General features: G+C 41.6%; 2 protein-coding genes across 5 annotated transcripts in view; one reads left to right on the forward strand and one right to left on the reverse strand.

Annotated features, from left to right (window-relative positions):
* The first annotated feature begins 2,083 nt into the window (after positions 1 to 2,083).
* On the forward strand, positions 2,084 to 12,197 carry SPX (spexin hormone). Of its 3 annotated transcripts, XM_027541497.1 has the most exons (6): positions 2,096 to 2,344; positions 2,740 to 2,820; positions 3,032 to 3,089; positions 3,629 to 3,691; positions 5,292 to 5,375; positions 10,704 to 12,197. In XM_027541497.1, the coding sequence occupies exons 1-6, from the start codon at positions 2,339 to 2,341 to the stop codon at positions 10,760 to 10,762; spliced, it is 351 nt and encodes a 116-aa protein (XP_027397298.1). In that variant the 5' UTR covers positions 2,096 to 2,338; the 3' UTR covers positions 10,763 to 12,197. The 3 variants fall into 3 exon arrangements, with proteins under 3 accessions (XP_027397300.1, XP_027397298.1, XP_027397299.1); XM_027541499.1 differs by lacking the exon at positions 3,629 to 3,691 and having other exon boundaries at positions 2,084 to 2,344; XM_027541498.1 differs by lacking the exon at positions 2,096 to 2,344 and having other exon boundaries at positions 2,734 to 2,820.
* A 5,213-nt stretch (positions 12,198 to 17,410) lies between these two features.
* The window catches only part of GYS2 (glycogen synthase 2), a 58,646-nt gene continuing 50,262 nt past the window's right edge, over positions 17,411 to 25,794 (reverse strand). For both annotated transcript variants that reach the window (XM_027541500.1, XM_027541501.1), the window contains exons 13-16: positions 24,853 to 24,948; positions 23,455 to 23,618; positions 22,078 to 22,158; positions 17,411 to 18,388 (exon numbers count right to left, since the gene is read on the reverse strand). In XM_027541500.1, the coding sequence (XP_027397301.1) occupies positions 18,167 to 18,388; positions 22,078 to 22,158; positions 23,455 to 23,618; positions 24,853 to 24,948 (563 nt within the window). In that variant the 3' untranslated portion in view covers positions 17,411 to 18,166. The remainder of the gene's footprint in view (positions 18,389 to 22,077; positions 22,159 to 23,454; positions 23,619 to 24,852; positions 24,949 to 25,794) is intronic.

Consider the following 25,794-nt stretch of genomic DNA (forward strand, 5'->3'; position numbering starts at 1 on the left):
GGAGGAGAAGGGGACGACAGAAGATGAGATGGTTGGATGGCATCACTGACTCGATGGACATGTGTTTGAGCAAGCTCTGGGAATTGGTGATCAACAGGGAAGCCTGGCGTGCTGCAGTCGATGGGGTTGAAAGAGTCGGACACAACTGAGTGACTGAACTGAACTGTACATATTTGGGTCATAGCCCTCTTGCCTTCTCCAAATTCCTTTTTGCAGTTCTCTTCCATATGATCAATTTTTCCTCCTCTGCCGATCATCTCCATCAGCATACAGGTTCTGCAAATGGTCATCAAAAGAAACCAACAAACCTGGTTGATTTAAGCAAAAGAGGACTTTCTTAAAAGGACACTGCAGGTGGATCGCTACCTCCTCAGCACTGCATGCAGGAATCTGTCACTAGCATTGTAGCCAGTATTGCCCACACAAACTTGAGCATCCCACAACTACTGCTGCACCAGAAAGTGCTTCTCCTACTCCCCACTTATTCCCTCCCAGCTCCAGTCTCCATCCAAGTGGGTACATCTGATTGGTGAAGCCTGTACCATGCCCACACTCTACCTGATAGGGAGACTGCGAAGGAGTATCTGACATGTTCAGCATCTACAATAGAGGGAGGACACTGCTTCCCACCAAAAGTCATAATTTATAGTTTAGGGAATTTCAGAAATTTCCTTCAATTAAAAGGATTCAGATGTTATTGAAAGGTTAAAAAAATAAATAATCCCATTTCTACCACACTCATTTATCTTTTTTCAAAGTTTATTTTTTCCTTTCCCCCTTTTGGTGAAATTAAAAAAGATTGTCCACACTGGTCTTTATTTCCTCATATCCTATTCTACCCAATCTAGCATTGTTCCTCAAAAGCCATCATATTCCCAATCCAGCAGACATTTCTCAGCTCACACAGTTTATTTAACCTTGCAGTGTTATTGGGTATTCTCCCAGCTCCCATGATCTTATGGTCTCTTGGAATTTCACTTTTTTCCAATTGCTTCAGCTCAGCTTCCTTTGCTGACTTTCCCTCTGCTCAATCTCTGTATATTTGTTTTCAGAGCTCTATCTCTTCCTCTCTAACTCCATTCACTCCCTAAGTATTCTTTCAATTTCAATTTTTTCCTGGCTTAAAATTCTCAAATCTGATAATTCTTGCCTTTAGAAAAAAATCTACAGACCTGTTTGCTGAGCTCTAGAGTTTTGCATGTGCAACTGCTTACTTTGTACTTCTCCATGTATGTCTAATACATATTTTAATTTTAATATGTCCAAAGAGAATTCTTAATTTCCCTCTCTAAATTGGTTCCTTATGAAGTCCCTCCAATTAGGGCTTCATCATTCATCTGGTATTTAAGCCAAAAATCTCAGAATCATCCTTGATTTATTTTTCTTAAACTCTCATATCACATTTATCTACAAGTCCATATTTTCTACCACCCAAATTCATTACAGCTCTCCATTCCCTACAAGCACTCCCCTAGTCTAAGCCATCATCATCTTTTGCTTATTCCCAAACTGACATTTGAACTGGCCCATTTCTTCCTCTCCATCCTCAATTCATAGCACCCTCTCCAGACCCCTACACAACTTTGCTCCATTGATCACCTTCCTGTTCTTCAAACAAGCCAAGCTCTTTGCCATCCCAAGATTTTGCATTTTTCTTCTGCCTAGAATGTCAGCAATACTAAATCCATGCCAGCTTATCCCATTCTGACTCCACCTTATCCTTCCAGATCCCTTTTGATTTTTACCTTCCCTAAACTAGCAGAAACTTGTCTTTTTGATTCATGTTTGTGTCCCGTGGGATGTCTGATACACAGTAGGCATTCCATAAATATTTGTTAAATAACTGAATTAAGTGAATGACTGATGTCATATTCCATTGAGATTCCCTAACCTTTTCATTCCTATCCAAATGACTCATCTTTACTCACTGGTGATAGCTTGATAGCTAGTTATCTAAGACAAGTTTTGTTCATTTACTTTTGATTCTGCCTGGGGTTATTAAACATTCTTTTAATAATAATAATAATGCCTTGAAAATCTAGTAAGAAAACCAAAGGTTATGATGCTGATATACTCAGAATATCTCCTGGCTGATGTGGGCAGTAAATGATGTTCACCCATCAATCATTTTTCCACTTCCTGCAACTGAATCTCCCTGGAGGAGTCATCAGATGCTCTCAATCTTGAAGATTGACAGGAAGTCTCTGCAGACACCAACTCTATGCAACATCAGGAGGGATCCTTGACACTGAGATTTAAAAGCCCCACTCTCAGAACAAGACTTGGAAAACTCACAGGCTAAGTTCTAGTTATTGCAGCTTCTGGAAAGGTGCAGAACATGAAGGTAAGGAAAAGTTTTATTTGAGACTTTTTAGCTATTTTATAAAAAGCTGTATAGTTTTTTTTTTTAACTCTTTCATGTTTAATGTATTTCAGAGTCAAACATTATGCCCTTAAAATATCAGATTCATTTGATTTTACAAAGAAAAAAATTCACTTATTTTCTTAAATCCTCGTTTGGGTTAAATAATTAAAATATTTCTAAATAATTTTTTTAAAAGATCTTTTTGTGAATTAACTAGATGATAAACTGGGGAACTCCCTTCCCCCCTACACTCTGAGTGCTAAAACAGAACATAGCAAAAAAAAAAAAAGGTGGGGGGGTGTAATTGTCCAGGAGCGAAGGAAAAAAGTAGAAGATTCTATAGGCACAGAAATAACTTTGATCTTTTCATGCAGGGATTCAAAAGTCTGGTGGTAATGACCTTGACCCTCTTCCTGGTGTTTTCTTTCATGGGAAATTGCAACAGTGCTCCGCAGGTAATCACAAGCAAAAATTGGGGCTCCTCTATGCGCTGGGTACCTCCTTCCTTCCTTCTTCCCTCCCCTCTATTTCTTCCCTTCTTTTCCTTCTTTCTTCTCCTTCCTTCCCTTCCCTTTCTTTCGTTCCCTCCCCTCCCTTCTGGTTTATTTCTAATGCTGGGCTGGGCAGCAACGCCTCACTAACTGCTTTCCTCTTCTTGGGTTGTAGAGACTCTTTGAGAGAAGGAACTGGACTCCTCAAGCTATGCTCTACCTGAAGGGTGCACGTATGTTCCAAACACTTTGCTCTTCTGACAGTGGTAAAGGGAGAGCCTTAAAGGGGCGCTTAAAGAGCCTTAAAGGCCCTTAAAGGGGCGCATGAATCCGTGGGACAGATGGAGACCTGAGGAGAGAGAATACTATCGAGGTTGTTCCCATAAATAATTGAGGTCATCCTGGTCTCAGTTAATCAAGGAGAAAGGTCGGGGGTGGAGGTGGGGGTGGGGTGGGGAGGATAATCAGAAATCCTCTAACCAAAACCGGAAGGTAGTCGGCTCTTGCTCAAAGAAAGATTGGGGTTTCCCAGGCACACCGCCCTGGCTGGTGAGCGAGACCGCCGCCCCTTCCGAAGCGCTGGGGAAGGCGCGCGGCTTTCCCGGTGGTCTCTTCCCCCTACCGCGCTGGGGACCCGGGGGCCCGGAGGCCTGCAGCCCCGCGCGCCCCGGGTGGGAGCACGGGCCTCGCCGCCCGGGCTCGCCCGCTCCTGGTCCGGAAACTCCCACCGGCCGGGCCGGGCGGGCGCTGAGCCCTTGTCTCGCCTTGGCAGAGGGGCGCCGCTTCCTTTCCGACCAGAGCCGGAGGAAGGACCTCTCCGACCGGCCGCCGCTCGGTGAGTGCGCGGGATCCAGGAGGCCGCGGGCGCCGGAAGACCGCGCTGGTCGGGAGGGCGCACTCCGCCCCGGGGAAGGCGGGCTCCGGGGCCGCCCAAGGGAGAGCCGGCCCCGCCCGGGCCGGCTGACCTTAAGGATAGAGATCCGGTGGCGGGAGCCGGGGTTCCGCTCCAGACAGCCGGGGACGGGGGGAGTGGCGGGGCGGGGGGAAGGGCGGAGAGGTCAGGACGGGTATGAGAGCTGTGTGCCTGCCCCTAGAAATGAGCCTCCCGTTTAACGCAGGGTCTTTTCAAGATTTCCTTTAAACTCTGTTGTTACAAATGTTATCATCGTCGTCATTATTATAATAGTGCTTTGCCTAAAAACTTCAAACGCCTTTGTTTTATTACTGAAAAGAACTATCAAAAGGTTCAAAGCCAGAAATAGTGAAGAAGTGGGGGGCCTTTAAGGATGGAGCCGGAGACTCTTTCATGATAAACTTTCCACGCCGTTGGATTAAAAAATAGCAATATCATTCATTTTGATAAGCATTCAAGATTGCTGAAAATTACCAAGTCTACTCGTTTTGAAAAATACCAAACACTGTTTTGAGCACGTAGTAGGTGCTTATCAAATTTTGATTTACCTTCTTCAGGCCGGCACCTTATTTACTGTAGGAGGGTAAGGTTTGTTTTCCCACTTCTGTAGATACCCAAAAATCGTGGTTTGTGTTGAATCAGGACGGTCTGTCTTCCATCAGCTTAGGTTTGAAATAGTTTTGAATATTTTTCAGATTCTCTTTCAGTCAAATAATTGCCTTATATGTGGCCCAAAAGGTAGATTAGTTTCTCAAACTGCTTTGGAAGGAGTAAGAAGAAACTAGACTCCAGGCAGTGTGTGTGTGTTTGTGTGTGTTAGTCGTTCAGTCATGTTTGACTCTTGCAACCCCACTGGGCTCCTCTGTCCAAGGAATTCTCCAAGCAGAAATACTGAGTGAGTTGCCATTTCCTCCTCCAGGGGATCTTCTTGACCCAGGGATCAGACTTCAGGCAGAGTCCCCTCTAAACTTTTCCACTCAGGCATCCCATTTTAACCTCTGAGGGGGAAAATTCCTCCTGGGCTCTTTATCTTAATCCTCCTTGCTTTAGTGAAATTTGCTGTAGTATATTGTTTAAATTCTCTTCCATTCCCTGTCATAATATAACCAACTGTAAGTAATGTCCAAGGAAAGTGTGAAATGTTTCAACTTGTAAAAATCAGTCTGTGCAAGGGGCTCTTTGCTGAGCAATCAAAAAGCTATTTCACAGAGATTTTTCTAGTATTATAGCATAGTGGAATAAGACTTATCTATATGAATATTTAGGAATCCCTGGTGACAGATGGTAAAGAATCTGCCTGCACTGCAGGAGACCAGGATTTTATCCTAGGGTCGGGAAGATGCCCTGGAGAAGGGAATGACAACCCACTCTAGTATTCTTGCCTGGGGAATCCCATGGATAGAGGAGCCTGGTGGGCTCCATGAGGTTGTGGAGTTGGATACAACTGAGCAACTAACAGTTACTTACTTATATGAATGCTTAAATGCTAATAGAACCTGTTTATGTTTTTTCATTTCTCCAGAAAGACGAAGCCCAAATTCCCAACAACTAACTCTTCCAGAGGCAGCAGCTGTACTATTGGCTTTTTTGCAGAAACCACAAGAAGGTACAAGCATAGTGAACTCTTTTAACTGCAGGACAGAGAAGCTTTGAGTGCTTTGGAAATTCTGTGTTGAATACAACAAAGTTGCTTTTATTTATTTAGATTTTAAAAAACAATTACCAGTTGCCCAGGCCATCAGAAATTCAGAGATGTTTATTATTTACAGACTACCATATTTTTCATTATAGTGAGTCCCAAGAATGTAAAAACATTTCCTTGATGAGATGGTGGGATTTCACGTTAATTCCATAATCCATAGCCTTTTGGAGCTTTTATTTCTCTTAGAACCCTAGAGACGCCAACTTCATTATTTTATATTTGAAAAAACTGAGGCCAAGTACTCACAAATCCAATTACTTGCTATTAAAATTTGAAGCAAATGAAATAGCTGAAAATCATTCATGTTTAACTTACAAACAGGGCAGTTTCTTATGGTTCACCCTAAAAGATACGGGCTAGTTCTGATGCTAAATGCTAAACTTGTGTGATTTGTGTTTCACTACTCAACTTCTTGGATTTTCCCAATGGCTCGGTGGTTAAAGAATCTGTCTGCAGTGCAGGAGACACAGGGATACTCAAGTTTGATCTCTGGGTTGGGAAGATCCCCTGTAAGAGGAAAATGGCAACCCACTCCAGTATTCTTTCCTGAAAACTCCCATGGACAGAGGAAACTAGTGGGCTGCGGTCCATGGGGTCGCAAAGAGTCGGACATGACTGAACAACTCAGCATGCACACATACAGCTTCTTGCATGCCAGGATTAGGTGTGATCTTCAAATAGAGACTCTCTGTCCCTGTGGCATTAAAACCACTATTTGCATTAAGGCATCTTGTAACACATTAGCCTGGACTTTGGAATATAACAGGACTGGGTTCAAATCCTGGCCTGACTGTTTTCCTATCTGGGTGGCTTTAGTGTCATTATTGCTAAAAAGGAATAATGACATCCATGGGCAGGGTTGCTCTAAGAGCCAAATGAAACAAAGTATGTAATTTTTTATTAGTGTTAACAATAGAGGTCATCAAAGCATAATAAATAGACCTAGACATTTTGCTCTCAAAAACTGTAATGATGCCATATTTATGATATGATTTAAATGATAAAATGTATTTAAAAAAATACAGTGAGTAGTGTGTGCTCAGTCGTGCCTAACTCTGAGACCCCATGGACTGTAGCTGACCAGACTCCTCTGTCCATGGGATTTCCCAGGCAAGAATTCTAGAGTGGATTGCCATTTCTTCCTCCCAGGGATCTTCCTGACTGAGGGATCAAGCCGGCATCTCCTGACTTGGCAGGTGGATTCTGTACCACTGAGCCACCTGGTAAACTCCCTGGTGGGTCAGAGCACAAACTGCTGGCCTGCTGCTCTGACACTTTGCTGATGAAGGAAACCCTATGCTCACTGCCTGGTATTGGATGGGCGATGTCTGGGAAAGGAAGAGAGCAGGAGGTTCTTTCTGGCTTCAAATTTATGGCTTTGTTGTGGAAAAACAAAACAAAAACAACCCTACAAGAAGCAAATTGAAAAGACAGGGATAAAGAGGTCTTTTGAACTCAAAGCAAGATGGGAGTTGACTTGGTTGCGTGGAGGAGGTTGTACTATTTAATTCAGCAAATCTGCATTGATGTCTGCTAGGTGCCAGGCACTGTGGCAGATAGAGAAAAAAGCAGGTTAAACAAAAAAGAAAAAATGAGAAGGAGATGGTGGTGGAGAAGTGGTGGTCCAGTGGTTAAGACAGCATCTCCTGCATTGTCAGGCAGATTCTTTACCATTAGCACCACCTGGGAAGCCCAATACATTTATTAATAATTGATTCATCCGTACTAAGTGAATTACCTCCTAAGATTACCCACCATTATCATCCGTACTTTACAGATGAGGAAATAGAAGCACAGAAAGATTGAGTAGCTTGCCTATTCTCAGGAGGCAGGGACATACTAGAACTGGGCTGAGAAATAGGAGGTAGCTGGTTCTTCATCAGAGAATTAATCACATGGTCTATGGATTTTTAGCAGAGAGGGAACATGGTAAAGGAAGATGTAACTGGTTATGGCTTATAGGGTAACCATCAGAGCACGAACAATAGTTACAATATGAGAACATCTACCGTGCATCAGATGTTAATGTCATCCTTGTAGCTCAGAAAACTGAACCTTTCTGGGGTGTATATCCTTTCCTAAGGCCACGCGGTTAGAAGAAGTGATATGGGGAGTTTAACTCACAGCTGTGGGCATCTGTAACTCTTGCCGTCTCTCAAACGGATGGTGATAAGAGGAAGGCTGGAGAGGGGAGTCAGTGAGAAACTAAGGCAGTCGTTCGGGAGTGGAGTCATGAGGTCAGCAGGAATGGAGGCTCTATGCTGAGGCATACCACAAGGAGAGCAGATAACACAGGGTAACTATTTGCTAAAAGCATAACACAGAATGGATAAGCAACCAGGTCTTACTGCATAGCACAGGGAACTATCAAATATAGCAGAATGCTTAGTAAGAGTAGAGAAATCAAAGGAGGAAGAAGATTGTGTTGGGTAGGAAGGGTCGTTAAAGAGGAGTGGGATGGGGGCGTGGGAGGGAGGCTCAAGAGGGAGGGGATGTATGTATACTTATAACTGATTCACACTGTACAGCAGAAACTAACACAGCATTGTAAAGCAGTCATCCTCCAATTTAAATTTTTTTCAATTAAATAATAATAAAATAAATTGCAGTTCACAAATCTTTCCTTTGCCCTGCCCAGTGGTATGATTTACTGCTGCTATGCCCATTCTGAAACCTTGTTTGGAGGGAATTTGGGAAAGGAAATTAAACTGCAGAGTTAAAAGAAAGTGGGTGTGTGCTGGCATGGCCTTCAGAATTCTTGCAATGAAAAGATGAGAAATAGTTGAGTCATGGGTAGAAGATGCTGCATCCAACATTTGGCATTCTTAGTGATTTTTGAAGTCAGATGAGGATAGCACAAGTAGAGATGAGGGGATCATGAAGTCTGAGATTTCATTGCTGGGAAGATTTGCAGAGCCAGAAAGGAAAGTGAGCTGGAAGGGAGGAAGGAGAGCTCGTTTTAAAGAGAAAGAGAAGGTAAACTTCCCTGACAGTCCAGTGTCTAAGACTTGGAGCTCCCAAGGCAGGGGGCTTCTGGTCAGGGAACTAGATCCCACATGCCACAACCCAGATGTAGCACAGCCAACTAAATTAATAAATATTTTTTAAAAATAAAGAGGAAGAGAAGGATCTTCATTAGAAACTACAGAAGGATTTGACTCTAGGTCTCCATTTCAGGTCTTTTGGAAAAATAAATTCAAGTTTTTAGTTCTTTAAGTTTCTGAAGTGGCTTGTCTCTGATGATGAAATTAGAAAGCAAAATTTTATTAGTCTAAATTGATGGGAAATTTTGGATTCTTACATGATAGATTAATCAGTGTTCATCTTTATATTTTTATTCTGAAGTCCCTAGATATGATTTGGACTGACTCTTTGCGACCCCATGGGAATTCTTCAGGCCAGAGTAGTGGAGTAGATAGACTTTCCCTTTTCCAGGGGATCTTCCCAACCCAGGGATCAAATCCAGGTCTCCCACATTGCAGGCAGATTCTTTACCAGATGAGCCACAAGGGAAGCCCTTATTTTAAGTAGTGGATTATTATTTTAATGGAGGATATACAGGGATGATTCCTTTCTTGGCTTATTTTTCCTTTCCTTTAAATACACTACTGCTGCTGCTGCTAAGTCACTTCAGTCGTGTCCGCCTCTGTGCCACCCCAGAGATGGCAGCCCACCAGGCTCCCCCGTCCCTGGGATTCTCCAGGCAAGAACAGTGGAGTGGGTTGCCATTTCCTTCTCCAATGCAGGAAAGTGAAAAGTGAAAGTGAAGTCGCTCAGTCGTGTCCGACTCTTAGTGACCCCATGGACTGCAGCCAACCAGGCTCCTCCGTCCATGGGATTTTCCAGGCAAGAATACTGGAGTGGGGTGCCATTGCCTTCTCCCTTTAAATATACACTACCCTATATAAAACAGATAACTATTAAGGACCTACTGTATATCACAGCGGAGAAAGAAATGGCAACCCACTCAAGTGTTCTTGCCTGGAGACTCCCAGGGATGGGGGAGCCTGGTGGGCTGCCGTCTATGGGGTCGCACAGAGTCAGACACGACTGAAGCAACTTAGCAGCAGCAGCAGCAGCAGTATAGCACAGAGAACTCTACTCAATACTCTGTAATGACCTATATGGGAAAAGAAGTGGATACATGTAAATGTGTAACTGATTCACTTTGCTATACAGAAGAAACTAACACTATAATAAATTTTTTAATGTTTTAATTTAAAGAGTAAATAGAGCAGCTGATTACCTGCAGTACTTTGAAGTTTGATAGCAATTCAGATTAAACTAACTGAGATATTCCAACTATAATGTTACTAACTAGAGGAAAGTGGTTTTCTCTAGAGATGACCTTAGACAAAATGAACAGTGAAATTTACCTCTGGTAACTTCCTCTCCCTTCCGCATTGTCAGTTTCAGCCCTGAGACCCAGTTTTAATTCTAGGAGCCTAGTGTCCTCTCAGTATGTTCCTACACAAGAAGTGATTCCTCCTGCTCTGAAGTTTTACAGTCTCATCCAACTAACAAATGTCCCTTCTTTTTGTATTCCTTCCACCCCAGGCCTCTAGTTCAGCTAATAAGAGAATATGTGTTCCTTTGGCATCTTTCCTAAACTGAGTGCATTTTAATAGGAAATATAGAAACAGTGGGACTTCCCAGGTGGTGCTAGTGGTAAAGAATCTGCCAGCCAGTACAGGAGATGTAAAAGACTCAGGTTTGATTCCTGGATCAGAAGATCCCCTGGAGGAAGTCATGGCAACCAACTCCAGTATTCTTGCCTGGAGAATCCCATGGACAGAGGAGCCTGGCAGGCTACAGTCCATAGGGTCGCACAGAGTCAGACATGACTAAAGTAAATTAGCATGCATGCACGCATAGAAACAATACCTTGCTGCGAGTGCATGGTTCCACTAGTGAATATTTTAGACATGAGGCATATTTAGAGAAAGACATGTGGCCATTTTGGATTTCTACTAAACACACCATGTAAATTCATTCACTTTGGCGACCCACATGTTAGATATGAATTCTATGATGGGTCCCAAGCTGAGGGAGGAAATTTTTTAACAAAATCAACCAGAATCCAATTAGGGGGCATTCTGTAGCAGAGGCCATGAGTTGACATAATGTAAGAGGGGCAGATCAAATGTTTACTTCCTGAAGTTCTCTTCATCTTGTGTCTTCTTCTTGTAAAAAACAAGATGTGTTTATGTTATGTATTTTTTTCCCTTACAGCTGGAGACGAAAACTTGGATCAAACCAGATTCCTAGAAGACAGTCTGCTAAACTGGTGAAAATATACCAGATTCCATTCGATTATCATTCTATTCTTGTTGAAAACATGAGCCATGTGAATAAAGCCTGTGGACCCTTTTCCCTTCATTTGTAATCTTAGGAACTTGTGCAGCCAGTTTTATTCTTCCAGAAGCTAAAGTGATGCTGCGTTCTTAGAACATCACTGCTTTCTCCATGACTTCAGGTCCTATTTAGATCACCTGGTGTCTTACTCTTGAATTTAACCCATTTATAGTTATTAGGTTGAAGACTCTTTAGAGTGTTCCTTCTTTTTGTTACAATACCCATCTTGATTTAATCATTCTTAGTTGTTTTTTTTTTTTCCATTTTATTACCCGCTTGCATTGTCTTAGCACTCAACACTGAATCTCCTCTCCTTTTCCCCCTTTCTTCACCTCCAAGGAGAGAGAGGTGGGAAGCATGGGAGGATGGGAAAGAGTGAAATGTGATTGTTAGTATCCAGGAGAGGTGAGTTGTCAGGAAGGGAACCAGGGGGGATGATTGGGAAGAAGCCCTGTGATCAGACATGACACTCTGGTTGCTAAGGGAGGGGGACCCTTGGTGAGGCAGGAGCCAGTGGAAGGTTCTATAGTGGGGTGCTCCCCCTGTGCTCTCTGGGCATTTCCCTGAATTCAGTTTAGAAACAAGGATCTAAAAGTTACTGGAAAATAAGATGGAAACATACTCCACTCCTGGATATATTGTACAAAAGAAAGGAATCATTTTTTTAGAGCCATTTTCCTTGGCTAAGCAGATTCAAAGATTGCTTACTCTAACTGTCTAGAACTTTAGGCTTTATTTGCCTCTGGAGGAGGAAACAGCAACCCACTCCAGTGTTCTTGCCTGAGAAATCTCAAGGACAGAGGAGCTTGGCAGGCTGCATTTCACAGAGTTGCAAAGAGTCAGACATGACTGAGAGACCGAGCACGCACTAGACTTTATTCACATTAAAACATAACATAAAGGCACTCCGAAAATGTAAGTGCATGATCCTAGGCCTAGTTTATTCAGTTTTTAAAGTCAGCTATACAGTCGACAGTTTTTCAGTACTGTCTGAAAAATAAAATATGCACTACCTACAGCAAGCATATGGTATATTTATTTGGAATTACAATATGACCAGCATGTTAATTATTTCTGACTTAATTAATTGAAAGTTGTTACTGATAATTGTCATAAGTGGAAAGCATTGTCAATTCTTATTATCACCAGTATATAAGCTATTAGTGAGTAGGTAAAGAATATCATTATATGAATGTCTCTGTAACTTGGAATTACAGTTTTACTGTATTAAGTAAACAAAACCCTATATGTAAGATTTGTCTGTATCTCATTTCATAATTGAATAATGAAACTGTTTTCAAGTTAATGTAACACGGATCTCTGCCAAAAACTTAATATGCTAGCATTAAAAAATTCTTTGTGGCATTAAAATAGACGCCTGTCATTAATCATTATTTGATTTTAAAGTGGATTTTCTAGACAGTATAAATGTCCAGTCTATTGAGAATTATTTACTCACCTGACATAGACTTGCACATTTGAACTACTTAAATACTATGTCTATTTGGAGAATATATTTAAAGTCTATCTTACAAGGTAATTCTTCCACCTAAAACAATCTCAAGCATTTCCCACTAAAACAGAGCTTTTAAAGGCTGTCTAAATGGCCAACAGCTGTTAAAATATTACCAGCTGCAATATTAGAAGTATTTGAATTTCCTGAACATTCTTCTGTTATAAAGATGTGCTCATTAACACAGTAGTTGCATGAAGACCCCTATGCCTGGTTTGCTATAACTTTCTATCTCTCCTGGAGTGTCTTTGCAATTCTCTTCATTTCTGCCTTTTCAAAACCGAGATGAATCAAGTGATCAGTGGTCAAAATCTTTCACATTGTATGACTTGTATTTTATTTACAATTTTTCAGAATTATTCAACTTTCTGCTTTACTTTTTAAAAAATTTGAGTATAGTTGCTTTATCCCTGAAGAAGGGTATGGCAACCCACTTCAGTATTCTTGCCTGGAGAATCCCATAGACAGAGGAGCCTAGAAGGTTACAGTTCGTATGGTTGCAAAGAGTTGGACACAACTGAAGTGACTTAGCACACATGCATGCATAGCTGCTTTATAATGTTGTGTTAGTTTCTGCTGTACAACAAAATGAATCTGCTATATATATATGTGTATATATATATATATATATATACACATATATCCCCCCTCTTCAGCCTCCCTCCCACCACCCCCCATCCCATACCTCTAGGTCATCATATAGCAACTTCACACTAGCTATCTATTTTGCACATGGTAATGTATATACATGAGTGCTACTCTCTCAATTCATCCCACCCTTTGAGTAACTCATCTCACCTCTCAATTCATTCCACCCTCCTCTTCCCCCTGCCCCTCATGTCTACAAGTCCATTCTCTACGTCTGCGTCTCTATTCCTGCCCTCAACGTAGGTTTGTTTGGCTTGTACGTTAAAATTGGGAAATATTTGCCTCCTATCCATGTCCATGTCCTAAAATACCCCACTTCTGGATTGGCCTCACAGGCACTTTCATACCATCCAGTTGCTCTCGCCCTCTTTGCCTCTATATCCTTCTTCCCCTGTGGCTACGTGGCCCCCAGGTGGGCTCTCAATTATCTTCTGTTTCCCTGGGTTTCCCCAGTGGATGTCTTGTCTCCCCCAATCCCCACATCACCATGGTGATCCTAAGCAAGGAGAGAAGGAGATAGGTCCTAACAGGTTACCTCCAAGTAGTATTTCTTCTTTATCTGCTGATAAGAAAAAGAAGTCTATATCCTACCAACCCGGAGTTGCATTATTTTACCTTGGCTTCAGGACAAAGGGCAATTGGGACTGCAACTTGCTGGCTTCCTCTTCCTGGACTATAAATTCCTTAAGGAAATGTTCATGTCCAATTTGATTTGATCCTCACAACCACAATGTGAAATGGGCAACTGTGTCTCCCACATTACTTCAGAGAAATTTTGTCTCCCCCTAAGATGTCTCTTTGAATATCTTCAAGTATATACTTAACCAATCCCTCTTCTGAGACCTCCTGAAAAGCTATTTGAATAGCACTTGTAATATTTTATATTCCCATCTGTATATTTAAAGCCAGCTCTATTCACCCTTCTTCCTACCACAGAAGAAAGTGTCGTACAATGCATTCAAAAAAATCTTGCTGTCAGCTGGTCAAGCACACAATTCTCTATAGTTCCTGACCTCCAGTTTATGGATACATACATTTTTTTCTTTTTTTGGGGGGGGCCTCGCTCCATGGCATGTAGGAATGTTGTTCCCTAATCAGGGATTGAACCCACATAAGCTTCATTGGAAGCGTGGAGTCTTAACAACTGGACCACCAGGGAAATCCCACACATTCTTTGTTTTTTTCTTTTTTTATACATACATTGTTTAAGAGCATCAACTTTCTTATCTCTGTTTCTTTCATTAAAATCGTGTATAAGGCACTGATAGGCACAGAGTCATCTAATGATCCCATTGGTTGCTCCTCACTGAGCTTTGTCAAACTTGGGAAAATGACAACTAAACACTGAGTTTTGTCAGTCTTGGGGGAACAACAACTAAACACTGAGCTTTGTAAGTCTTGGGGAAAGAACAACTAAGCACTGAGCTTTGTCAGTTTTGGGGAAATGACAACTAAGTGCCTGGAGCAAGGGGTTGGAGTCAGATGGCAGCAGCTGTCTGAACAGAGGACCAAATGCAGCGTAGAAATTGATTCCTGCACATGCCACTGGAAGCCAAGTGTTTGCAAATCAGTCTTTCCCCGTGACCTATACCATTTGTACTCACTTCTAATCAGAAAACTATTCTTTCATTTTAAAAACAACTTGAATTTTAAAGTTTTCTATTAAGAAGTTATAGCTTCTAATAGAGTTCATGCTTTCAACCACTTACCAATCAAGAGGATCACTTGAATACACACATCACAACATCACATCACTTTACTAGGGATATAGTCTCATGGCTATTGCAACAGTGAAACCCATTTTTATTATGAGATCTTTCTGGTGCTTCAGCAAATGGGTATTTGAATTGTAATACAAATCTATTTCGTATTTTGTTTTTCTAATATCCTCTGCAGAGCTTTCCAAACTGCTCTGCAGGTGCTGGGTTAGTTGGAATCCATTGGGCATTTTTTAAGGAGTAGGCTTTAGGTAACTTATTTTCCTTCCCCACAAACCTCTAAGTGAGGAAGTTTGCCATGATCTTCCATTTTGGTCTGAGATGTTGCTAATGTCTGCCATCATTCTACTCTCCTCTAATTATGGGGCAATAGGAGAGCTGGAATTCAGTTTCCACTGGCCTTGCATGATCTGATTCCAGCTTGAGCTTCATCCAGCCCAGCATTTCTCATGATGTACTCTGCATACAAGTTAAATAAGCAGGGTGATGATATACAGCCTTGACGTACTTCTTTGCCTATTTGGAACCAGTCTGTTGTTCCACGTCCAGTTCTAACTGTTTCTTCTTGACCTGCATACAGATATCTCAGGAGGCAAGTCAGATGGTTTGGTATTCCCATCTCTTTAAGAATTTTCCACAGTTTATTGTGATCCACACAGTCAAAGGCTTTGGCGTAGTCAATAAAGCAGAAGTAGATGTTTCTCTGGAACTCTCTTGCTTTTTTGATGATCCACCGGATGTTGGCAATTTGATCTCTGGTTCCTCTGCCTTTTCTAAATCCAGCTTGAACATCTGAAAGTTCTTCTTTTAACTTATTTAACTTATATGCAGAGTACATCATGAGAAATGCTGGGCTGGATGAAGCACAAGCTGGAATCAAGATTGCTGGGAGAAATATCAATAACTTTAGATACACAGATAACATCACTCTTATGGCAGAAAGCAAAGAACTAAAGAGCCTCTTGATGAAAGTGAAAGAGGACAGTGAAAAAGTTGGCTAAAGTTCAACTTTCAGAAAACTAAGATCATGGCATCTTGGTCACATCACTTCATGGCAAATGGATGGGTAAACAATGGAAACAGTGACAGACTTTATCTTTTGGGGCTCCAAAATCACTGCAGATGGTGACTGCAGCCATGAAATTAAAAGACACTTGCTCCTTGGAAGAAAAGGTATGACCAACCTAGACAGCATATTAAAAAGCAGAGATATTACTTTACCAACAAAGGTCCATCTAGTCAAGGCTATGGTTTTTCCAGTAGTCATGTATGGATGTGAGAGTTGGACTATAAAGGAAGAGCACTGAAGAATTGATGTTTTTGAACGGTGGTGTTGGAGAAGACTCTTGAGAGTTCCCTTGGACTGCAAGGAGATCCAACCAGTACATCCTAAAGGAAATCAGTCCTGAATGTTCGTTGGAAGGACTGATGCTGAAGCTGAAACTCCAATATTTTGGCCACCTGATGCAAAGAACTAACTCATTGGAAAAGACCCCAATGCTGGGAAAGATTGAAGGCAGGAGGAGAAGGGGTCAATAGAGGATGAGATGGTTGGATGGCATCACTGACTCGATGGACATGAGTTTGAGTAAGCTCTGGGAGTTGGTGATGGACAGGGAAGCCTGGTGTGCTGCAGTCCATGAGGTCACAAAGAGTTGAACATGACTGAGCAACTGAACTGAACTGCATGATCTGATACACTGTCGTTGTTTCTTTTCCTTTTTAAAAAAATTACAGGTTATGTATTTATTTATTCATTTTTGGCTGTGCTGGGTCGTGATTGGTGCACACGGGCTTTCTCTAGTAGCAGCAAGTGGGGACTACTCTCCTTTGCGGTGCGTGGACTTCTCATTGCAGCGGATCCCTTTGTTGTGGAGCATGGGCTCTAGGCGCTTGGACTTCAGTAATTGTGGCCCATGGGCTTAGTTATGCCATGGCATGCGGAATCTCCCAGACGAGAGAACGAACCCATGTCCCCTGCATTGGCAGGAGGATTCTCAACCACTCTCAATCATTCTCAAACGTGACCACCAGAGAAGTCCCTGTTTCTCTTCTTTTATTGCCATCAACAACCCAAAATTGAGCAGACCTAAAGAGAACCTTGGAGAAGGCAATGGCACCCCACTCCAGTACTGTTGCCCAGAAAATCCCATGGATGGAGGAGCCTGGTAGGCTGTAGTCCATGGGGTCGCTAAGAGTCGGACATGACTGAGCAACTTCACTTTCACTTTCCACTTTCATGCATTGGAGAAGGAAATGGCAACCCACTCCAGTGTTCTTGCCTGGAGAATCCCATGGACAGAGAAGCCTGGTAGGCTGCAGTCCATGGGGTCGCACAGAGTCGGACACGACTGAAGCGACTTAGTAGTAGTAGTAGTAAGGAAAACCTTTATAGACCTGGGCCAACCAATAAGCCAACCAAGGCGTTCTCTGTTATGGAAAATAATCCACAGGTGAATTTGGGGTTGGTTTGTTTTTTGCCAATTTAGGTTTAACTACATTGAAAACATTAATATGTTTAACTACAACCATTCAACAATGTCTCAGAGACACTGTCCTTATTATAATAGACTCTCTATTTTCTTTTGCTAATATTTTTTAAAGATAGTTTTAAATGTTATCCTTCATTAGGCACTATTTTATAGTAAGTGTTTTTGAACATATTAATAAAATGCTGAAAAGAATTTTAAACAAGACATTATCAATGCAGTTAAACTTTAAATATTCATATATTTATTCATATGGATTTAACAATTTATCCCCTATGGAAGACTAACCAAGTTTTCAAAAAGTTTTACACAATAGAAAAAACTGACATAGTCAGGTGGCACAGTACAGATGATAACATCTTCCCACCATTAATTTGAGAAGTGACCTTGTACATATGCATTAACATAGCAAGATCTGGATTTTGGATAGCTATTGTCTTATGGAATTTGATTGTCTGCAAAAGTAAGCTTAAATTCATGGTTCTGATTCATGTGAAAAATAAAAATAATCACTAAAGACCAAATTATTTGAAATATAAAGGTAGAACACATTCATGGCTAAGGTCAGGATCCTTTGGGGATGGGATGGCAGACTTGTTTAGCAGGTATAGAAGCTGTATAAACACTAACCAAAGGGTTATGGTGATGATAATTTAAAAATCGACATTAGGAAATGAAAATTCTTACCGCTTAAAGTAACCATTTTTAAAAACACTTCCAGTCTTCTTCCCATAATTAACACTTTTCCTCATGACCTAAATTGACTGGAGAAAAGGAATTGGGGAAAATAACTGGGATTTCATTATAAATTACAAAATTGCCATTCACTTAACCTCCTCCGCTTTTTAGGCAGAGAATAAGTCCCAATGTAATACTGAGAGGAAGAGAGTGAAACGTGTGGCATTTCCATTTCAATCAATAATCATTCTTACTACATTCTCACTAAGTTAGCCTGTTGGACCAGGGCGGAATTCAATTCTTGTATTCTCCGTGCTGCTTCTTCTTGCCGCGAGGAACGTGACTCAGAGAAAACGGAGACTTGATATTTAACCGATCCCTTTCGGCCTCTTCCTCCTCGTCGTATCTCTCATCCTCATCGTCACCCTCCGCATCGCTGCTCTGAGGACTGGAGGCCTGAGATCCCGACGGAGAAGGTGGTACCGAGGGCGGCCTGGGATACTTAAATCCTTCTGTCTGCCAAAGCCGAAAATAAGACACAAAACATCAGAACGACTTCTTGATTTTTCAGTGAGGTAAACACTTGGCATGTGCATCTAATAAAATCACAGCTGGATATTTTTTGTGGTCTGTTCAGGGGCTATTAATTTTTACTTAATTTGACTCTGGTACCACCAAGTTCAAGAGAGATTCTTTAAATAAATAGCTTCATTTTACTGAGCACTGAAATGTGCCAGTATGTGTATGTGTGAGCGTATTTAATCTCCAACCAATCTGTTCCTCCCATTTACAGAAGAAAATTGAGGGTCCAAGAGGGTCCAAATGATTTGCTCAAGGTCATACAGCAAATGGTAGAGCAAAGATTGGTTCCAGAAGACCTGAATATTTTCAGAGCCTCTACAGACCTGGGCCAACTAATAGGTCAGTCAAGATGTTCACTGTGATCTAAGTGTAACAATTCTCAATTCTGGAAAAAACTAATCTTTGGGTGAATGTGGGGTTTTTTTGGTCAGTTTAGGTTTAAATACATTTAAAACATCGTGCTGCAGTCCATGGGGTCACAAAGAGTCAGACATGTCTGAGTGACTGAACTGAACTGAAAACATTGATACGTTTAACCACAATCATTCAGCAATGTCTCAGAGACACTGTCCTTATTATAATTAAGTAGGCTATTTTCTTTTTGCTAATATTTTTAGGATGATTTTTGGGATGATCTGGCTGTGACTACCCGAGAGCCCTTAATATCTACTGCCATGATACCCTGTTGAGATTATCAGTCTCTATTTCATCCTTCAGATTTATTCAACCAAAATGTAGAACATGGGCAGCCTGGATATCCATGGACAGCCACCATTAGAAAGATTCCTGGAAGCCAGGCCACTTCGTTGACCTTGAAATTCCACCGGTTCCATTTATTTCAGTTAATGAGCATTTATCACTAGGTTTGAATCAATTGCCCTTCTACCTAAGATGCACTGAGATAACTCACTGGATAAACAGGCACTGAGCACCACCTGTAGGACAGACACCCTAATGCCACTGGGGAAACAGAAAACCATAAGGCTTCATCAGTCAGGAAGACAAATGTAACAGCACTTGTCATTCTGAATTTCAACTATTCTTAGACACTATTCTGTCAAGACTCTGATACTTTACCTGGAAGCAATACAAAACAAGAGAAAAAAAAAGAGCTGAGTCCTATACTTAGCATAGGAGGTCAATACTTATTTAGTTGAATTAGTTGAATAAGTGGATGAATGTAGCTGAATTATCATTCAGGGCAGTGACTGCCTCTAAATACTCTAAGCAAGTCACTCTGAGGACGTGGACATGGGAACGGAAACAATCATGGACATGGGAACTGAAATTTATAAACTGAGGGATTTATGAAGCCCTTTCATTTTCTCTATTAGCAAATTTTACCTCAGGTTAGCTTTCTACATCTGGTCCTAAAATACCAAATAAAGGTGAATATAAGGTATTGGGAAAAATTGTTTATGGTAAAAACCACTCCTCATTGAAAAACTACATCTACATTTGGAGTATCTATAAATACTTGACGAAGATCTCTAGTGCCGGGAGCCATCTCCCGGCATATTGCATATTGAGTGCAGCACTTTCACAGCATCATCTTTCAGGATCTGGAATAGCTCAACTGAAATTCTATCACTGCCATGAGCCAGCGTGAGGAACTCCGCCCATGGCAAAGGTCATGAGGAAGGAGGCTTGGCATACGCAAAGGCGGGACTGAGCCTCAGGAGTCCCCCTGGAAATTCTTGAGCATCTACCCCCAAAACCAGAGTCTGCTTACTTTACTGCTTTGTGCTCTCACCTACACCTCTGACTTTACAGGGGGCTGTCCCCTACTACCTCTCTCTGAAAAAGAGTTAACTTACAGCTCCAGTTAATAAAGTTCCTGGGTCTGATAGTGTTTCAACCTACAATCTCCTTTGGAAGTCCTCTAGCCTGCCTGAATAGGTTTTTCCAGCCACATGTGATTGCTCAGAGCCTCTCAACTGTGAGAGGCATGAGATGTTCTAAATTGTCTAAATACAGATTCCTTTGAGCAGTTAAAAGATTGATTAGAAATTGTATTGGTGAAGGGTTTTTCACTTGTTGGGCCAATGTTTGCTGCTAAGTCTCCATATCCCTTACCTGCTGTGTCCCTGGCAGTGTTTATAACCTTGGACCCTTGAGTTAATTCTTTTACTTGTTATAGCCCACCACACCTTTGCCCTATAGGAATGCAAGTTTATCTAATGCTTTTGGAGCGTGGCTCCTGACCAATCACCTTTAGAGAAAAATAAGTTTTCTGAAGAAAGGGTCTTAAAATGTTAACAGGCCTCTGGGCCAGAAGATGATGCAAATCACCTAAACTTTTGCATATGATATGTTTACAGGAAGAAAGCCTGGCTTACTGCATGACTCTACCCCTTCCCCCATTATCCTCTATGCATAACTTAAGGTATAAAAACTACTTTGGAAAATAAAGTGCGGGCCTTGTTCACCGAAACTTGGTCTCCCCATGTCGTTCTTTCTCTCACCTTCTGGCTGAATTATTCAGCCTCTTTTCTTCACTGAATTTCCTCACTGAGCTATCCTTATTTAACCACTCTTTATATCCTTAATTAATGTTTAATTAAGCAATTGTTTCCTGATCTTCGCCGACGCCATCCCCGCTTCGAATTCCCTGGATCCACCAGGGCTGGACCCCGGCACTCTAGCTTTTAGAAATCCTTGAATTTGATGACTCGTATAATTGCTCACAATCCTTGCAGAGCCCACAGAAGCTTATCAATGAAGATTTACACGAGATGTTGGCTCTTGTGGGGCGTGGAACTACTAAGCTAAAATAGATCCCATGATCAATGGCAGAGGTTTCATCTTTTTGCACCTAAGTGTTCACCTGATGGGGAGGGGACAGAGAAGTTTAGCTCTTGGACCACTGTGTAGACTTCTGTAAGGACTTATTCCACTGAAGAGAAATGTCTGATGCTGCTCTACTTAGAGCTGTATTTCCTTCTAAGTAAATGTGATGACAAGTAGTCTCTTCTAGTCTCATGAATATAAATGTCTAAGATGACTTTAGAGGAAGACTCCCTGGTGGGCATGGCTGAATGGAACAGAAATGGTCATCTAGTCCAATTTTTTCTATGGTGCTTGAAGTCTCTCTATTATTCTTGCCGAGTCTTCAACCAATATTTGAACATCTCCTTGAATAGCAAATTCACTTCTGATGAAAGTAGGCCAGTTTACTTTTCGACAGCTCTCAGAAGAACAGATGTCTCAGAGAAGTTTCAGGCACCAAAGCATGAGAGTTTTCATTTGAAAGTGCTTCTTCAGTGACACAAAGTAGCTGACTGCTGATCCTAGGTATGCTGCTACTGCTGCTAAGTCGCTTCAGTCGTGTCTGACTCTGTGCGACCCCATAGACGGCAGCCCACCAGAATCCCCGTCCCTGGGATTCTCCAGGCAAGAACACTGGAGTGGGTTGCTATTTCCTTCTCCAAGAGATCCTAAGTATAGACTAACTGAATTGAGGGCTTAGAGATGGTCTGACTTGTCAGTTTCTCTACTTGTTTTGTTGTAACACTATGAAAAAGTATAATAATTTGTGAATTTAGCTACTTTCAAATAAAAGGACTTACTACACATAAACCATTTAGCTTTTAAAACAAATAAACAATACATAAACTATTTACCGTTGGTGGTGATGTGGGTTCCATGTGGAATTTTTCTGGAAAGGCTCTGCTTAATGTCAGGTGCCTGGCATGCTGGTAATACTGTGATAGAAAATCAATCCATGGTTAAAAAAAACATTTATAGTTATATATTTATATCTCAGTGGCCAAATTATTATATAAAAATCTTATTCTCCCACTTATAAATATATAAATTTTAAAGTGGCAGATTTTAGTTATCCTAAACTTAAGAATCAAAAAACCATGACATTGCGGTGTAATACTGGGAATTCAACCTGGTACTCTGTGACAACCTAGAGGGATGAGATGAAAGGGGTGGGAGGAAGGTCAAGAGGAGGGGATATATGTTTACTTATGGCTGATTCACATTTTATGGCAGAAAGCACCACAACATTCTAAAGCAATTATCCTCCAATTAAAAATAATTTTAAAAATATGGTAATTTATAGGTTTATTACTTTTCAGTGAATAAGTAAAGAAATATTACCAAAAATTTGAAGGGAAGGCCATCCTTCTAAGGAAAATGAACTCTTACTTGAACTCTGAATTGAGCACAAAGGTGATTGAAAACCTTGGGTTTATTCTCCAGAGAAGCAGTATGGTGTGGAAAAAAGTTGAGGCCTGAATAATCAGACAAACTGGATTTAAATTGTGCTTCAGATGTTAAGAAAGAAACATAACTTTTGCGTGCCTTATCATCCTGCTTTCATTATAAGATGAAGACAGTAAAATTAATCTTCCAGGTAATAAGCGTAACTGTCAGCACTAGTGTGTGTGTGCCCTCAGCTGATGGCTGCATCTGTCATTTGTCAGCCAGAGTTCAGCAGTATATAAGCAGCTGCATTATGTGAAGGCAAAATCAGTTTAGTTTTTATTAAATCATCCAGTGCTAAGATGTATGAACATCTATCTGAGTATTTATAAACTTACTTCAGAATAGAAACGAGGTATTTCCTGTACCTGTCATTTGGAGAAACAAGATTATTCCCACTCCCCATTGTAGTTGAGAAATGTGGTCATATTATCTCTTAGAGTGAAACAAAACAGGGACTTTCTTCTTGATGTTTTCCTTATCTTCATGAAACCATATCTGTAATGCATTAAGTTAAGCCCTAGCAATAGAATAATTAGTAAGATCATGGCTACATCTCCCTGAACTGGCTGTTCTGGTCTCAAACTAAATGTGCAGAATTGGAGTTAGGGCTTTGCAAACTCACATCAAGTTAAAAGTAGTCATAGTAAGTACGTGAGAACATCAGTGAGATCTTAACAATGATGATACAGATTGACCTTATAGATGGCAACTCAAATCAGATCTTTTATAGTCTAGGGGGGATTTTTAAAAGGGTCCTCTTTGTAGATCACAGACTTGCTTACTCTGCCTAAGTATCTCCAGTCCAGAAGATCTGAGAGCCTCTCGGTTCGATTCCTTTGAATAATCCTCTGGCGGCGTGACTGTTTGCAAAATCCATAGAGAAACTGAGTCAGCTGATTGCAAGAATCATCAGGTGAGCAGAACCGCCTGTCAACGATGTAAATTCCTGAGGGACACAAATGCCAGAGCACACGTAAAGGCAAGGCTAACCTTGGAGCATTTCTACTCCTGTTCCTTAGGATCCCTCATGGACCGCATGCTTGTCCACTCCCTGGCTCCCCTGCTGCTTCTGCTTCATCCTTTCCCTTCCAAGACTGTGTTTCTCCTGTGATTTCCTTCTAATAGCTCACAACTGTCACTAACACACAGCCAGCCAAATGAATGTTGCCATAAAAAACCTGGCACACCAGGGCTACCCCAGATCAGTGGTCATCCTTGGGGCTGCTGGCTAACCAGAGTCTCCAGGGTAAGGACTGAATCTCGGTGCTTTTCAAGTTCCCCAGTGTCCCCACTGTGCACCATGGGGGTGAGACTACAGCTGTCACCCAAGGAAAGACAATGCTGACAATGCGACTCTAAAAGACCAGAGAATCAGCATGTCCAGGCAGAGCATCCAGCCCATTCTAATTTTTCTTGCTGCTAGGCAACATGGACACAGAGATGGTGACACCATCTGCCATCTTAAATGTGAATCTTGATAACTCAGTAGTTGGAACTTACAAAATAATTATGCTGACCAACACATATACTCTAAAGCAATGGTTATCATAATATCACTTCCAGGTAATAGAAGACCAAACCAGTTCAGAAAAATTAAAAGGTGAAAAGGAAAGATTTGTCCAAGTTTAGTACTCCTTTTGGAGAAGGGGATGGCTACCTACTCCAGTATCCTTACCTGGAGAATCTCATGGACAGAGGAACCTGGTGGGGGAGAGAGTTGGACACAACTGAGCAACTAACACTTTCACTTTCACACTTTGTAGTTTGAGGCAATATATTCAATATTAATATCATCCTTATCTTTTCTATGGACCATATAAGTAATCTACTTTTAATCAACCAAGAAGTATAAATATTAATTGGGGTTTCCCTACTGACTCAGCAGTAAAGAATCTACCTGCAATGCAAGAGACCCAGGTTTGATCCCTGGATCAGGAAAATCCCCTGGAGGAGGGCATGGGAATCCACTCCAGTATTCTTGCCTAGGAAATCCCATGGACAGAGGAGCCTGGCGGGCTATAGTCCATGGGGTCACAGAGTCCAACACAACTTAGCGACTAAACAACAAAAAAAAACAATCATCATCGGGATAGTGTTAGAGTTGGGCTCTGTAAAGGCTCTGTGCTTTGTTTGGTGAGAGATCCCTTTTCCCTGGGTGGGTTCATGATGAAAAGCCTCACCGTATGCAGTGGGGTCAGCCACATGCTCCTGCATGAAACAGCCAAAGCCAGAGAGATTGGTGGTCACACTGGGGATGCCCATCACAGTGCATTCAGCTGCCAGGGGAAACAGAAAAAGGCTTGGCTTCAGACTAGCAATTATACCCTCTTATACATCCAGAGAAGGAAAAAGCTCCCATCCTAGTAATAGCAATGCTCGTTTTGTGCCAGGCACAGTACTAAGCTCCTTACATGCATGAACAAATTTAACCTTGTTGAGCAGCCTGTGAAGTAATGCTATCATTATCCCCATCTTACAGATGAAGACACTGAGGCCTAGGGAGTTTAAATAGCTTGCCCAGCTTCACAAAGCCAGTGGATGTGGTGGAGCTGGGATTTGTAGCCAGGTGCCCAGCCCCAGAGCTGCTCAGAACTGCTACCTTACACTGCCTCTCTCATTCCAGCTGCTTTTCTTTTGCTCGGTTCTAAGCTTGTGTCTCTAAATATATGGCAAGTTTATGCTGTAAGCCAACTCCCTGGGAAAAGACCCTGATGCTGAGAAAGACTGAGAGCAGGAGGAGAAGCAGATGACAGGAAGAGATGGTAGGATGGCATTACCAACTCAATGGACATGAGTTTGAGCAAGCTCCAGGAGATGGTGAAGGACAGGGAAGCCTGGCGTGCTGCAGTCCATGGGGTCACAAAGAGTCGGGAGACGACTGAGCGACTGAACAACACCAAAATACATTATGGACAAGACTAGTTCCTCCCCTCATTTTCATCTCTTTTGCCACCAATCTCTTCCACTTTCTCGGGTGCTCAGTGAAACCATGGTTTATTTCAATCCTTTATCACCTTTTAGTCAAACCTTTTCTACAGAAAATCTCAGATGTTACCACACTCAAGGATGATTGAATTGTTAACATGAAATTTATATTTAATTATGGAGTCTTTCTTGGAATT

Source organism: Bos indicus x Bos taurus, chromosome 5 (genome assembly GCF_003369695.1).
Source record: "Bos indicus x Bos taurus breed Angus x Brahman F1 hybrid chromosome 5, Bos_hybrid_MaternalHap_v2.0, whole genome shotgun sequence".
NCBI lineage: Eukaryota > Metazoa > Chordata > Mammalia > Artiodactyla > Bovidae > Bos > Bos indicus x Bos taurus.

Excerpts from the sequence above, each read along its gene's own strand:
- SPX (XM_027541497.1), top strand. Across the intron at positions 2,821-3,031 it reads ATTGCAACAGTGCTCCGCAG|AGACTCTTTGAGAGAAGGAA; the intron begins GTAATCACAAGC and ends CTTGGGTTGTAG. Across the intron at positions 3,090-3,628 it reads GCTCTACCTGAAGGGTGCAC|AGGGGCGCCGCTTCCTTTCC; the intron begins GTATGTTCCAAA and ends TCGCCTTGGCAG.